This window comes from Equus przewalskii, chromosome 3 (genome assembly GCF_037783145.1).
Source record: "Equus przewalskii isolate Varuska chromosome 3, EquPr2, whole genome shotgun sequence".
NCBI lineage: Eukaryota > Metazoa > Chordata > Mammalia > Perissodactyla > Equidae > Equus > Equus przewalskii.
In genome coordinates this window covers 100,745,096-100,761,825 of record NC_091833.1, presented here as the reverse complement: position 1 = coordinate 100,761,825, position 16,730 = coordinate 100,745,096, and the positions used below count along the sequence as shown (strand labels likewise).

Genomic DNA, 16,730 nt, shown 5'->3' with positions numbered 1-16,730 from the left:
TGTTTACAAACCATCTCTTGGAGAACATGCTCTCAGATCTTTGATATGTCTTATTTTTAGCATAATTGGTCTGAATGGCTGGGAAGGTCATTTAATTCTCTCTCTCACTCTCTGAATTTGGTAGAACCAGTGTAAATACATCCATTAACAGACATCAGAGATAGAGTTCCATACGTGCACGGCTTTGTGCTGGGCACTGAGAAGGTCATGAGGCACCAGCTTAAGGCATATCCCTCCCCTCATGCAGTTGATAATATAGCTTGAGGGCCACTTCCAGAAAGCTATCGCTTAGACAACTATAGCCACAATTCAAAGGCCTTAACAAATGGAAAAGATGCTCTTTTGCACATGTGACAATAAAAACTCACTTTGTGTCAAAGAGGGCCACAAATACTTTTCTAAATTTAGGGACTTAATAGTTTAGCCTATGCCTGGTAAAGCCTTCAACTAAACATAGACCAAAACAGGCAACCTTGAGAACGCACATTGTCACAATACAGTTTATGGAAATGGCGTCTACGGAAAATTTCCTTTTGACTCTCACTCCTTAAGACATATTTCCACTGTCACTCAAAGGAGGACATTTTTAATTTCTGATAACGCTCAATTGCATACCTTATTCTATTCCTGCCTTGGCACTTAATTTGCATTGATACTCTCCTTTCCACTTCTTGGCTCCATGGAGGACATTGAGATGGCAGGGCAGCCCACCTTGCACACAGCCTGGAATCAGCTTTTATGCTGCCAGATGAAAGGTCAGGTGGAAAGGCCCACCACTGGCACAATTAATCTGGCCACTGAGGGACCATCGGCTGGTTCAAGAATAGCTTGCAGGTGAGTGATGGACAGGGTCATCGCTACCTGACTGTATCAGGGACTATTATGACAGCCATAAAGAGAAAGGGAAAAATTGAACAAGGGAAGAATTACTCCTGAAAGGGACATGAAGAGAAACACAAATGCCTTTGTACAAAGGATAAGCATGAGAAAGTACCGGGGACCTGGGCCGTTTACAACAGCCACGGTGGAAGGCATTCTTTGCAATTGCCAAAGTTTGAGTATTAATGAGGGGTCATGGCCTAACCAAAGCTCAGGGTCCATATAGAGAAAGCCAAGCTGTCCATTCTCTCCCTTCAGGTGAAAGGTGACAGATCTGGCTGAGAAAGTTTGGATAAAAAAGACATAGTTATCGCATTCCTTGGGTTTCTAGACAGAAATTAGATTTAGGGGACTCAGTCCTGTACATTATCTGAAATCTTGTATCCTAAACCAAGCAGCGCATTTTAGTGATTGTTTTGCAAGCCCTAAGGTTGGTGATATGTTTATAAGGATCTCCAAACAAAATGGGAAAAGAAGGGGAAATTACTCATAGTACCGATATTACAACTTAGTGTGCTCCCAAAGAATAGATACACATGAATTATGCATTACTGAGGTGGTGGTTATTTGGGGACTGGATAAGGACAAGGATGGAAAGCAACGAACAGGGAAGTGAAGGTAATTTCATTCTAAAGCAATGTGGGGAATTACTTATTTAAGGATAACTCCGCTGAGCTGTATTTGTCTTGACCAACGGCCCTGAAGCTAAAGAGCTTTACTATTGACAAGTTTCTTCCTCAGAGGAAATTTTAACGGTTGTATTTTTTAAGGGAGGAAGTAATCTGACAGATCATACAATGAAATTCAACATCCCATGCAGCACTCTCTTCCTCAGTACCGCAACATGGGAAAGACTTACAGGATGACAGCAAGACTCCATGAAAATCTTTTAGATCTAAAAATACATATGTGTGTTTATATATATGCCTCATGTATCTCTTATCATCAGGCATTAATCCACGCAGGCACTGGTGCGGATGAATCAAGAAGTTGCCTCGCTTAAGCACCAAGTTTTTTATTACAGCATTTAATGGAAAGACTTCAAAATCATTTACATATTTCCCCCATCTTAAAAATTATGAGAATTGGTTTTTGTGGCATTGGGGGATCGTGCAAAATGACTGCGAGGAGATATTTAGAAATACAGCCCTGAGAAACAGAGGGCTATTTGCCCTCAGACTAAAGGGCCCCAGACAGTCAAATTTTGAGTGCTTGTCTCCCTTTTGTACTTTTTGGTCTCACCTGTTTTGGTCAGTCCCTACTTCTCAATAAGATCTGCTTGCCTCTCCCAACTCGTTAACTTTCTAAATCATGTCTTCTAATCTCCCATGCTGGAAAACAGATAACTAGATTGGTTTAAACTATAAGCAAAATCAAAGGAAGCAAGTGGTAGGTGAGGGCTGGAGAAGTTTTTCTGGGAATAAAATGCATTAAGTTTGAAAGTATGATTTTTCTGCATCTGGTTTGGCCTCTGAGAGGCAGCTTTACAAACGGTGTGTTTCTCAGCTATATTTCAGACAATTAATAACAATAAGTTATTAATGGCCAGAGAAATGAGGTCTACTAAAAAGAATTATAAAAACAACTGCTGTGTTTAAGTAAAAATGCATCGTGTCTATGGAACATACATCTTCTCTCTCAGCTATGAAACATGTAGCTGGAAATAAAAAGGAACCAGCAACTGAAGGAAAAAGTCAGAGCAGAGTTTTGTTTTTCTGAGCCACAGAAGCAGTGGGGAGGTCACCCAGTCCTGTAGGAGGGTATCGCACCTTTTGCTGACTCAGAGAAGAAACACATTTGCCATTCAAAGACAAATTAAATGGGGCATGGATCATGCTATGTGAATCGCCAGACTTAGTTATCTGCCAAGACCAGGCAACATTCAGTTACCTCCAAATGCATCTGAACACAGGAGAATTTTTGGCTCTACGTGGACAGAATGTCTTTGTCAAAATTTTCAGTTGGAACAAATATTGCAAAGCAGTCCAGACTAGATTTGTCCCAGGAGAAATTGACACAAATTCCTTTAGGACAGGGGCAGCCACCTCAGCTACATTGCTGGGATTGCCGGGTGATAGGATTAAAGGAGTTAGAAAGTGGCATTGTGACCTAATGTAACTCTCAAATCTGCTGCACGCAGAGCCCTGGAATTGGGGACCAGCAGGGGAAAGAAGTCACTTATCCCACGCAGCATCACTGCCTTCAAATGCTCAGGCATTTGCCCAGACTCTTAGGCAGTGGGAACAGGAGAGGAGTCTACCCATCAGGCAGCACTGCCTGAAAGAAAAAGCCAGGCTGATACATGCAGCTCAGAGGAGAGCAGGGTGTCCCCGCTAAGCATGTGCTGGCAAGACACAAGAGGATCCTAACATGAGAACATTTCTGGACAGAATCTGAGTTGGCGAGGATCCCTGGACACCCAGGAGAACTATGTCTGGAATACAGAAGCTCCAACTTCACGTCTGAACAAATGAAAAGGAACTCAGGGAAGCTAATGTCCTCAGGCCAAGAGCCCATGGAAAAACCAAGGGCATTCCTATAATAGAGGCACTTTTTTCCCTATGTAAGCACCATTCAAAAGCATAAATAAACTTCTCAGAAAGGACTGGGGAGAAGATATTTAAGCCGGCGTATTACAGGAAAGTGAAGAAGATTGAATTGAATAAGGCTCAGTAGAGGCATAATTCTCAGTACCTCCAGAAAGAGGAGGAAAGGGATAGGTAGCATTCTTCCTGCGCATGCCTCATTCAAGGAAACAGGACAGTCCTTGTGTAGGACCATCCCATGATACAAGAAAAAGGCTCCAAGAGATAGAAAAGCCACATATTCAAGATGTCACACATAGGCAAAAAGCACGTCAGCCCTTCCAGCTCCACTGAAATATCATTCTCAGGAAGAAAGGTCAACAGGCCTAAAATGGTACAAAGTGGTTTTCACCCAAAGGAGCCCCACATACGTTGCTAGGGTGCACTATTCCAGTCACGTCAGCCTTGTATACCGGTTAAAGAATTTTCTGCTGACAGCCTTGTTCTCTTCCCTTAGGTTGGCCTCCTCTTGTCTTCCCTCGGCAATTCCAATGAGCAAACTGCTATTTTCGTCAATACACTATGTGTGGAACACCATAAATTCCAGGTCTCCCAATTTCAAATACTCTGTCCCCCTGCCCTGCATTTATTGGACCCTATGTCTGGGCTCTTGGTTTGGAAAAGAAGGTCCCAATAGCTAGAAGAAATGCTCACCAGCAAAATTCCATTTCAAGGTGAAGGCATTTCGGAAGATGATAAGTGCACCAATACAGAGAAGGGCAGGATTTAGCTGTTAGCGATGACCAGGATAACAGGCAAGTGGAGAAAGTCCTCGCTTTGCTTCCTCTGTCAGAGAGCTTATCCCAGTGGATTTTAAAGACCAGTCTTCATCACTCACTATGAGCTTTATGGCACACAGACCATCGTCGACTCTTCACTACTGTATCCCCAGAAATTGGCAAGGAGATGAGCAAACTAATGGTTGACAATAATTATTTTTTGATAAATGGGTAAATAAATCCATGAGAGAATACAGGAACTTTTAAAATCCAGAAGCACGCAGAAATGTGAAACTATGCAAAAGTCGGAGAGTTTTGGATGGCAAGTGGTTTCTCATATGAGAAAATATGACCACTCACACCACAAGTGACAGGGGATGAAAAGACTAGGTCAGTAATAATCCTCCGTAATATTTGCATTCTAAAGTACTGTCTTGAGGTTTCAAAGTTAGCAACTTCACCGGGTAAATTAACGTGATTGCAGATACAGACTGGAACGCCTTCTGTCTTCAGATCATTTGAAGGAAGATGGGGAGGACTGAACACATCCGAGCATTTCTCAAAAGTGAAAAGTACTTGGCATCAGTTTCTACTCATGCCTCTGGTGTAGGAGCATCAGCTACTGTGGAAACGGGTCTCCGCAGTAGCTCTCTAGCTGCTGGTGAGTACATTCCATTTTCCTCCCTTCTCCTTTCAGTAATTGCACCTTTGGCTCCATAAGCATTTTTCTGCATCCCTCTAAAGTCTCTATTGCACAAAAGTTGGACCAACATGTCCAGCTTTCACTATTTCCCAGTGCTCTGGTAATCAATTGAGTTAACTGGGTTGCAAATGCAACAAGAAAACTTGCCAGAGTATAGTTAGAGAATTTCACGACAATTAGCACTGATTTGCACTACAAGAATAGAAAAAACAATTTTTCTTAATTGTCTTAAAGGAAAACAAAAAAAGCTACTCACACATACACAATCCAAAAAAAGCCTTCTAGCCCTGGCTGAAAATAATGCCATTGGATGACAGAAGAAACACACCAGGTTAGCCAATTAGCATTCACCCAAGAAAAGCAAGCACTTTGGACAGAGGGAAGAAAAGAAACTCATCAATAGTAATACCAACTTTACAATAGCCCTGACTGTTTATCCACCCAAAGGAAGTGCCACCTCCTCACTTTTTTGGGACCCTCTCGACAATTCTGGGGGAAAAAATGTTAGTTCAACATTATCGCAAGCCAGAATATGACTCTATTTATGTGACAAGTTGACAACATACAATTTCATGCTTGTTGAACTGATCAGTGTTATATATTCACTGTGAATATTATGAAGCCTCACCATTATAAATATGAAACAGTATACACTTATTCAAAATAACTCCAGCAGTGGCAATTTATAGCTTGGTTGTTTGTGCTTTTATGAAGTCCAAATGCCACCTTAAGAAGCTGCAGTGCGCAGAAACAGATGTGCAGTGTGACTGCGACCAAAATGGATTGACGATGACCTATGTGAAAGCAGGCTATTACATTTTGGTCTGCATGGCAGCTGACACTGGTTTGTATTTAGATATGTGACTGTTGGGAACACTGTGTCCTTAAAGCTCTGTTTAAACATGGGCCAAGACATTTGTCTACTGGACTAATTATTTTACCACCCTTCTATGGCAAGGATCACTTTTTTTCTTTAAAAAAAAAAAAAAGAAAAAGAATGTGAATGTGTACGCACACACACAGGCACACATTTCCACTACGCTGGGTAAAGTTACAGCAAGTACTTTAAACCTTGGTCATGTCAGGTGAATGCTGGCAAGGACTCTGGAATGCCTGCATAACAGGATTGTACCACTTTCTCGATCAGGTGCCTGGGAACTGGACAAGACCACAAACCATCAAATCATATGCTGTCCCATCAACTGTTTTTGGTCAGGTTTTTTCCTCCTCTTCTCTCCTCTCCTCTTCTTTCTCCTAGCAAGCTTCAACCAATTTGCAGTTCGCTTCCACAAGGACAAATTTGGAAGAGTGAAGAACAACACAATTTATCCAAATGTGGAAGGAAATGAAGGAACCAGGCGCCTTGCTAAAGCTAGATATCAAAAATTTGCATAAATACTTTCCCAACCACAGAGGTGCTGTTCAGAACAAAATAAATTGCTTGTACTGTATGCAAGGGCACAAACCTTGACCAGGTTTGTGGTTGCTTCCCTGCTCAGATGTTTCTTAAGTACACCCAGATATTCCTGCTAAGAAGCTCAGCTGAGCTGCCCCCTGGAGGTAGACCTAAGAAGGTAATTATTTATTATGTCATTGAACTATTTATTTATAGGGAGACTTAAAAAGGTTACTGTTTCCATAGGAGTCTTCAACATCTGTATTTGACTATTACGAAAAAAGAAATCCAAAATATTTGAAATATGAATAGTTTCAAGATTTTCTAGTAATTCTTTTGTTTCCTTTGTGTTTGTTTGTTTGCTTAATATTAAGTAACACCTCTAGGTCTTGCTTTGGGATCTAGTAAAGGATTCAGTGACCAGACCCCTGGATCTCTTTTGAAACCTTTTAATTACAGTGTTTTAGAACTTCCTCGTTCTAACAAAGTTTGCTCTCTAAAATCTGCATCTCTTTCTACTTTTCCTGTCGGACTAAAGCAAAGGTGTCGTCGGTCTGTCTAGTAAGTACAACCCACGAGATAACATAATCACATACATTCATTTCTCAGGGACCTTGGCAGTTCTTATCTCCTTGCTTTTATGATCTCTTATGAACAGCCAGGAATAGCAATTTGCAGCCTGTTTGTAAAGTCATCTTAGTCTGAACCCAGCCTTCTCCTCTTTTATCACACGGCGAGCTTCTCCAGCTAAATCCCATTTGCCACAGTAAAATTTGCTGTGAGCTCCATTTTAGAATAATGTAAGCATTCTCTGTGCATACGGAACATATCAAACATGTAATGGAGGGCAATTATCATTTCAATGAACTATTTATTAACAGAAGACGGTTTGTGTGCTTTGCTTAGATTTATTGATATGCTGCCCACTGTACGTGGTAGGCTGAAGCTATATGGTTCCTGGTCCTCGGGATCCCAGACAAGCAGCCCTGCATCTGACACAGCCCTGGATCTTCCGTGTGCTGTGCTCAACTTTATTTTACCATTATGTCACCTAGAACATTAAACACAACGCTTGAGTTCTGTGTTAAATCACAATAGTTTCCTATTAAGTCTTCCAAGCTACCCATTTTTATTAACAGTTACTTTATTAAATCCTTAATAACATAGATAGAATAGTTAGTTAATTTGTGTGTTGAGCCACGGATGTTAATTTGTAAACATAATAACATACTGCAATCATTTGCATAATAGCATTTTAATCTTTTTAGTAAAAGCTGTAATTCCCTACAAAGTACACTGCAGTGGAAACTAAGTGACTATTGGTAATAATACAAAAGGCCTTAAAATTCTGATCCTATTATAGTGTTGGAACATACCCAAACTGCTTCCATAATCTCTGAAATGTTACTGTTCTCTGATTTAGGTGTCTGTGTCAAGAATAAAAATGAAGTATAACTGGTCGCAGTAGACTATTTCCTAAATGTAATTTAGTATTCACTAAGCACCAGCACTTTGCAAATAGCTCTGAGGCTTTCCTTCAAAGTTCAGGCTCCAGCTCTGCATATTGTGGGAGGAACACCAAGGATCTCACTCTAAACTCGGTGGTGCTGAAGCCAGGGATCTCATAACCCAGGCTGGTCTGGCACAGGAAAGGGCATCGGCCACCAAGGATTTGCCTACCGGGTCCCCTCCCTCCTCCCTGCCCTCCCAGCCTGCCTGTTAGTCCTTGAACTGACTGCCTCTGACCAGAAGTTTGCAAGAGAATGAAAAAGTGGGGGAAATACTTAACAAAGCTACTTCTGGAAAAAAAAAAAAGCCAACTCTATAGGGGGCTCGGTCTCTAGAGGCCATTAACACCAATCACAAGACTGGCCAAAGGAAAAAAAAGGGAAAAAAATGCAATTGTTTAAAAGTCAGGCCAAGTCATTTTACGCAAGATCTGGTAATTCATTAATCCATCCGGCCACAAACCTTGAATGAATAACTTGCAGTAGTAATGGAGATGGGCAGGTCTACAAAGTATTAGTGTTTAGAATCTGAAACCACGCAAATGATTCTATCATTTTGGAGCAGAAGAGGCACAAAAGTACCTCCTATCATTGTTTCTGAGACAAATATTGTAATGGATAAGAAATCATTTCTCTTCGTAAAATTTTGCCCGTGCCAAGAATAAGAGTGGGAATTTCATTGTGTATCTCTGCCCTTCTCCCTTGCTCTTGTTCTAGCTCCCCGTAGTTCAGCATCTTTGGTAGGCTACCGTAAAACACAATATGCCACTTTGCTTTCAAACTATACTTCCGAGCACACAATCTTGAAAGTAACCTGAGAGGTTAAAGAAGAAGAAAAAAATGGTCCTTACAAAATTGTTTTATATCACAGGCAATTCATTTTATAAAGCCCACAATAAAAGTTTTCATTGCTAAAAGAGTAGGCACGCAATTATAGGGCCAAATTAACCTTGTTAAAAATGTGAAGTCTCAGGTAGGGCACAGTGGAAGAACAATTCGGCTCTCCATTTAATAATGTGATCTTTAAGGTTCATCTTTTTATCTGCTTTGTGTGTTGATCTCATTCAGAGGTGAGCCATCTGCTGGGCTGTGTTTCCAAGATGATGCATATAGATAGGGGGACATGGACAAATAGATAAGGCATATGTATAAGGTTACTACCCAAGAACACAGAGTTGCTATACAAATAGACAGTTTGTCCAATGCAGTATCTTGAATCTTGATTACTTTAACCTGGGCTAATACCTTTGAAGTAAATCTAAGAGGCAATGAGCCAATTTTTCCTGATTCCTCTCCAAGTTTCCCTCCATGTAAATGTGGGTATCTACTTTTCTGGCCCCAAAAATATCCAGGTGGAATAATTTTTAGCTAAATGATCCAGTTGAGAGTCCAGGAGGTGGGAAAAGCCTAAGACATGCCCATAAAATAGCTTACCTACATCTTGGAGTGCTCAGAGTATCTGACATCAAATAGTTGGTCTCTAACCCAAAAAACACAAAATAGTACATTCTACAATCATTGTGCCTAACTAAACATACAGATTCTCACTTTCCAAATTGCAAATGGCTAAGAACTGGATCAACTTCCATGAAAAACAGCAGCCAACCTCACCTCTTGTAACCACAACTCACATTAACAAAAGCAACCACCAGGAAAGTTAGTGATGGTGAAAGACGGTCATGTAACCGACATCCTGTGACTTACTATTTATTAGGTAGAGGTTGATGCCAAAAGACACAGCCTGTGGGTCAGAACTCCTGAGCCATATTTTTCCAGTGGTCAGCATAATGGCAGGGAGGAAATAGGGTGATAAACCAGATGTTCCCAAGATAAGGCAGATGTTATCAAGGCAAGAAGTCTAAAATAGTCTTTAACTGAGGTGTGTAGATGAACAACACACACACACAACCACACACACACACACACACACACACAGACCCCGCTATTTAGTCTCCCTGCAAGATAAGCTGACAGTAGAAGTTGAAAATAAAGCAGCACACAGGCTGGGTCCAATTGTTGCATCCTGATTTGTGACTCTCCAAGAAGAACATCTAACTGATTTATACCCAGAATTTGGAATTTTGTGGTAGACTACAAATGCAAAGATAAGTACAACATAAATTTTTAAAATACTCCATAAGTCTCCATGAGTTTCAACATTCTTCAATGTTCTTATGTTACAGCCAATTATCTCGCCACTTAAATGGCTATTATTTTCTTACTTGAAGTCTATGTTCTCTGTAAGCGTCATTACCAAGTGTGGCAAAAATCTGGTTGTGGGCTGTAAATTTAATTTAAATGACAAACATTTATTGATTGCAAATTGGAAATTCTAGAAATCCTGAAAAAGTGATTATTGTAAATTAGTTCAGTCTTTCCACATAACAAAGGAGAATTTATCCTCTTGATGATTAAATTAAGGTGAGGTTGTTTTGACACACATTTTTTTCTCTGTTTGTTTTGTTGAAATTCCAAGAGGTTTGCCATTCATAGAAAAGGCTGTCCGACCACAGGCACAGTCAGAAGCAGGAATTCATTACCATGGAAGGCTGCAGAATTTCCTCCAAGGAGACAAGTGAGAAAAAGCAGACACCACGTAAATTTGTGGATTGGGTTAAATATGTTCTACCCCTGAGGCAGTAGGGAGATGGAGAGCCCCTTTGTAAAACGACTCACAAGACTAAGAAAGTACTTCAACTCCTAAAGGTGAGCAGAACCTTAGCCAAGAAGATATCCATGAAGTTCTGATTCTCTTTGGAATATTTTTGAGTTAGCGTTCTTTGCCACCTCCCTCTCTAACCTAACTCATAGTCATCAGAGCTCATGGAATTTTCCTTCAAGGTGCTTCAAGTCTTTGTTCCCTGGACACCATCCCCTCTGCAGGTCCCTTCCCTGCACCTGCCTCGCACAGGGTCTGGAATGCAGCAGGGCCTGCTGTCAGATTTCCCCTACTTTCTGCTTGTCCATAGCTCGTACAACTCTGACAATGATCACTCTTAAGTACCACTCGATTACATTGCCCTTTTGCTAAAAATCTTCAATAGCTCCCTCATTCCTGCTATATATACTCTAAACACTTCCAACTGGGTTCTCATGGCCTGCCACAATTTTGTATCCATCCTAAGTCTAAACTTACTTCTCCTACCACTCTGTTCCCATCAACATATATTTTACTTTGCCAAACATGCTCCCTCTATAAAAACACTTCACTCTTATTCTCTTATTAGCCTTGGCAACATTATTCTTGCTGATTCCCTCCTTAGCTAGGATACACACACATACATGTACATATGCATACACACAGTCTTGCAATGCTTGCCAACTGCTAATAGACATATGATATATAACCCCATGCATATAAACATATATGTACATGTATACATGAATATACATAGTCTTACATTGTTTTCCAATTGCTAGTATATATGTACGTAAACATATATATGTATATACATATGCACACACCGTCTTGCATTGTTTGCTATTTGTTTCCCAATTTGGCCTCCCAAACTAGATTTAAAGTTCTTTAGGAAGCAATTTTTTTGCACTTTCTTTGTAATCTTCACATTACCTAACACAGTTGCCACCATCAACAAATACATGATGGTCAACTCATTCATTATGCTGCAAATATTTATTGAGTACTTACTTTCGGCTGTTTGCTAAGAAAACATCTAGAAAAACTTCAGTGAACAGGACAAGCAGGTTCCCTGCTTCCAAAATGTTCACAGTCTTTTGAATAGCCAAGATTTGTCGTTTTAACTTTTTGATAAGTACAATTTATGCTTATTTCAGAAAAAAATTAGAATATAACTGAAAGCCAAAAGAAGAAATGTAAAATCATCTGTACCCCACCAGAATGATTAAGTATTCTTGTAGGCTTCCACCTACCATTCCTTTGGCAGAAGGACACCTTCCAGACAGATAACAGGACCCCTTGCCCCTTTTTCTGCTACGAAATTTCACCTTATCAGACGTACTGAGACTCCCACTAACTACCCAGCGTGAATTCTGGCTACAGCTGTGAGGCCTTCTCTCTCCATTAGCAAAGGCAGGCCTAGAACACCTTAAGAGTACTGACCTAGAGACAGCTACATTCTCACTCTCCATGTTCTAAAGAACCCCAAGTGGCTGCATTCGGAAGTGACAGATGAATGAATGAAAGATGCCCATTCAGTTGTATCACGGAGGCATTAAAGCAGAGACAGGGTGGCCCACAGTGACTCAGAAAGGCCAATGTGCTATTTAAACTAACCCCTGGCCACGCACCCTTACACAATGCCATGTTGTAAGAGTAGTCCTTTATTCTCCTCCTTCAAACAATGCACAAAGGCAACAGAGGGAAGGAAGTTATGTTGCAATATTCTGAAACATAAATCTTCCTACCAGTCGGTCCAGGGACAGCATCCTGTTTTCCTGACACATGGGTCAGATTCACTGGAGGCTGCACCTATAGGCCTTGTGTCCTGTTTTTCTAAGTGGCTTCTGAATCATACCTGGTCACCTGCATTTACACATCCAAACATAGGTTGTGCAAACAAAGATCGTTGTTTGTGTGTCCAGTTACTCAACCTACGTGTACAATTGCGTGTTGGCCCAACTTGCTCCCACTCAGGAATTCACTCTTTCACAAATTGTGACATTCGATTTCATTCCTTTTTTTTTTCCTTCTAAAGTTAAATAAAAATTAAACTTAGATCCAAATGTACGGAAGAGGCCAAAGGAGGAAATTTCTATTTACTCTCAACGTCTCAACATTCTGCTGTACTGAGTATAGCTCTTAATACCCCTTCTATCAGCTTTGATTAGAATTCAGAAATCCTGTGGCCAGTTTCCAGCAGGGTCATCAATGTGCTGCTTGAGTCAGGGGAAAGTGTTTAACTACTGGGTGCTTTATTTTATTCTGGGAATCTGAGGTAGATGATGGTTGTTACTGGCAGATCAGAGGTGGCCGAGACCGTGACTGTTTGGCTTGCTCAAGTACAAGGCCTTCCACAAATGTGATGAGGCAGGCCTTTGAGAACTGGAAGAAAGAGAGCAGGGGTGAAAGTCCACTGGGAGAGTTTTAAAGGCACAGGCTCTGGGAAAAAGACTTGAGGGAAATGCAGCAACACAAAGCCGTGGCCATTCAAGGGTTATTTTGCTGCATGTGGGACCTTCTTCACAGGGAAGACACAATTTTAGAATTCCTCCTAGGCTCACATAACACTTTTTTTCCCTTATAGAAAAAATGTTTGAGTTTAACGCTAGAGGGCAAAGAGTAGAGGCGATTTAGCTGTATGCAAATAGTCAGGAAGCTGCCGCTGGTTGTAACAGTGTTGCCACAGGAGCCCTTACCCTTTGCATAGACAAAGAAGAATGGGTTTTGTGACAGCAGAGAAAACTGATATGGAGGCTTATCTAAACAGTTACTTTTGCTGTCTGTCACTAAGAGAATTCCTGACACAGAGTCCTGAGGCCCTGGCATCTCAATAATTTTATACGACTTCTGAGTCTTCGTAGCCTGTATCTTAACTATATTTTCTCTCAAAAAACTGACCAATTCAACTTGAGTGTTTTATAAAGGGGTATTTCAGGGACTTTTATTAAACAGGGTTTCTCAGCATCAGCACTATTGTCATTGGAGGCCAAACAGTTCTTTGTTGTGGGGGCTGTCCTGTGCCTGGCAGGGTATTTAGCAACATCTCTGGTCTCTACCCACTAAATGGCAGGAACATCCTTTTGGCCCTACTCTTAACAATCAAACATACCTCCAGACATTGCTAAATGTCCCCTGGGGGGGGCAAATTGCCTTCAGTTGAGAGTCACCAGTTTAAAATGACCTAATGAAAGATGAAATTAAATCAACCTTGTGTTTTAGAGCATTGAAAGCAATTCTATCAGTGGTAGAAAGTCATATAGGGAAACAAAAGGGGTGTCTCAGTGTAGATTAAGCATCTGTATATAACTAACTAGCTGCTGAACCAAGGCTCCTGAAGGTGTAAATGAGAAGTACCTCAAGCAAGGGCTGCAACACGAAATACAGGGACACAAGGTCACGGAGAAAGTCATCTTTTTTTGAAACTAGCCCACCGGGGAGGTATTGACTACCACATCACCTCCCCCCGCCTTTTAGTTATTCCCTAACCATCATCTACAAAATGCATGGCATTCACCCAATAAGGAATAGCCGATTTTCAGATAAGAGGTCTATAGAGATGGACATTTTTTAAAGTACTGTTTATTTAATGCAGCATGACTTAAAATGGGCCTGTAACCTGACAAGTGTACTGAATGAGGAATGTTCAATTTACCAGTTCTAACCAGCCAAGTCCTCGCATGAACTTTCTAAGACCCGGCTGAGAAGCCTGGGAAAGTGTAACTAACCTCAGACCTCCAGTGTTTCCTCCACGTTATTCCTTCTCCCCAGCCCCAACACCACTACCTGAAACCCTCTTCTCAGACCCACTTAATGCTCCCGACATATTATAAAATCTCAGCCACGGGCAGAACCTACCGCCACCTCAGCTCACTAGCTATCCCTGCTTCCACCTCAACCAACACTGAAAGGAAAGATTCTGTTCTATTTTTAAATATATTGAGCAAAGAAGCAGCTTGATACGTCTTTGTAAAGGATGGCTGTCACCTAAATTCACTGTTGTTCTATTTTTATCAATGATATAGACTTTGGAGTTAGATCAATGTGGAGTTCAAGTCTCAGTTCTTTATTCGTCAGCTGTGTGATTTTGGGAAAATCACAACCTCTCTGAGATTCAGTGTTTACATATGTAAAATGAGAATGATAATAATAGTATCTAAACAATAGATTGTTTTGAGAGATGAGTGAGATGATATACAAAGCACAAGTGCTCCAAAATGTTGGTCATTGTTGTCATTACTATTATTGTTCTTAACATTACTATATTCATCATTCACTCATTATTCAACAAACATTTGTTTAACACCTTCTGTGTGCTGGACAAACTCAGTAAATATTGCAGAATTGGTTTTCTTAATGACTCAATAAACATTTATTCAGTACCTTTCATGTGCTGGGTGCTGGAAAAAGAATAAATATTTCAACCAAATGACATCTAAGTATAAAGTATAAGAAATGTTTCTGCTGGTGGATAAACAATACATTTAAAGTGCTTTGTATGGAGGTTGGCACATAGGGGGAGAAGATGTTAGATGATGGTGGCACTGGTGGTTGTGAAACCGAAAACTAGTTGCTTTGACAAGTTTTATTCAACTCACTTGCCACAGTACTCACTTCATGCTTGTCCCTATAAGAAACCACTTATTTTCAAGTAAATGAGTACTGATCTTGTGAGAAAGAACTTCTTTTCTCAAAGTAACACTTTAATAGTAGTAGATTAACATTCTTTATTATAGGGTAGGCTTATAATAAGAGTCTAGAGTCTGGAAGATAATTCTCACTATTGAAAGGCAAATGAATTTTGACTAATTTATAAGTAAATATTAGAGTAGGTGAGTTTAGAAGTTTCCATAAAATAGAGAAATCAGAGGTATGACCAAAAATATAATAATAATAATAATTGCTTGCTTACTTTGTAAAACAAATAAAGTAGATATCTAACCCCTTGGTTAAAAAGAAATGCATTCTTTTACATTCTACATTAATTTATATTAGGCACCATTTTCTGTGGGAAATAGGAATAAACAGGTTTAGACTTTTGTTCTTCTTTTTCCCTAATTCTTTCACAATCCCTCAGCATTTCAACACAGTTTAATGCACTTTGTTGTTGGTTCCTAGCCCCTTAATTCTCAAAAGAAAAAAAAAATATCTATTTGTTTTTCGTAAAATAGGAAGTGCCTAACCGTGATAAAGAGTCTTTTGATGACAGCAAAGTAAGAACCCATTGTACTTTCAGGCCAATAATCATGTTAGCGTGGCCCAAGCCAAGTTCGAGGAGAAATTAATTTTCACCAAGGGATGTCCTTACCTCAAATATGTTAGAAGGCTCATTGTTGTACTGATTGGATATGATTTCTGATTGGTCACTGCACCACTTGAGTCCACCCAGAAAGCCGTCTGTATCCAAGTCATTCACGTCTAGTTCGGAAAGGTCAAGTTCGGGAAGATCTGGGCAAAGAGGCTGGTCTTCACCAACCAGAGCAGCACACTGCAGGAGGCAGGGGGGAAAAAAGCCTTTATTAACTGCAGGAATTTATTAAACTGCAACAGCATGTGATAGGAATTAAGCCTGGTTAGCTCAACGACTCCACCAAAGCTGGTTTCCAGGGTTTTAGTCACCAGAAAAAACATCCTCAATTCGTTTACTCACTTTGCTCTCAAAAGATACTTCGCCTGATCCGTTCCTTCCAAAATTTTACCTCCAAATTCATGGTAAATGCCGTGAAGCCTTCTCTAATTTTTCCAGTTAGAAATCAACTGGATTTGTTTGTGCCTCTTTGATAGTTAGCACTTACTAAGTCACAAATGGTTTTCTGGTTAACTATATGCAAATTTCACTCTACTTTTCAAGTAGAATCCCTTTGGAAGGGTCTAAATTTGATTTTATCTTCGAATTGCCATCACATATAATAGAGAGGGAATAATTGCTAAATGAAAAATAGAACATAGGAACTATACTAGGAAAAACTTTCTCCATTCACGCTCCTTTTAACCATTATAATCCATATAATTCATTTAGCAACTAATGATGCAAAGTCCTTTAACTTGCCTATGGTTCTCTTGAACTGTTATCTAAATCTTTTACTCTTACTTGACTTTTCATGAGCTTCTGAACTTGATCTTGAACGGGTCAAAAGCAAGTTCCTTGAGATGAAGAACAAAAACCACTGATCTGATTCTATCCGATCTTCATATCTTTCACTATGTGTAACCTGCAAGTCATGTGTGTTGGTACGTGTGTGTATGTGTATGTATGTGTATGATTGGGATCACCTGAGGTCTGGAAAGAAAAACCACTACAG

General features: G+C 40.2%; 1 protein-coding gene across 8 annotated transcripts in view; it reads right to left on the bottom strand.

The window, feature by feature from the left end:
- Window positions 1-16,730, bottom strand: part of PPARGC1A (PPARG coactivator 1 alpha) — a 609,701-nt gene that overhangs the window by 74,819 nt on the left and 518,152 nt on the right. For all 8 annotated transcript variants that reach the window (XM_070613065.1, XM_070613067.1, XM_070613063.1 and 5 more), the window contains one exon: window positions 15,737-15,916. In XM_070613065.1, coding sequence (XP_070469166.1) covers window positions 15,737-15,916 — 180 coding nt within the window. The remainder of the gene's footprint in view (window positions 1-15,736; window positions 15,917-16,730) is intronic.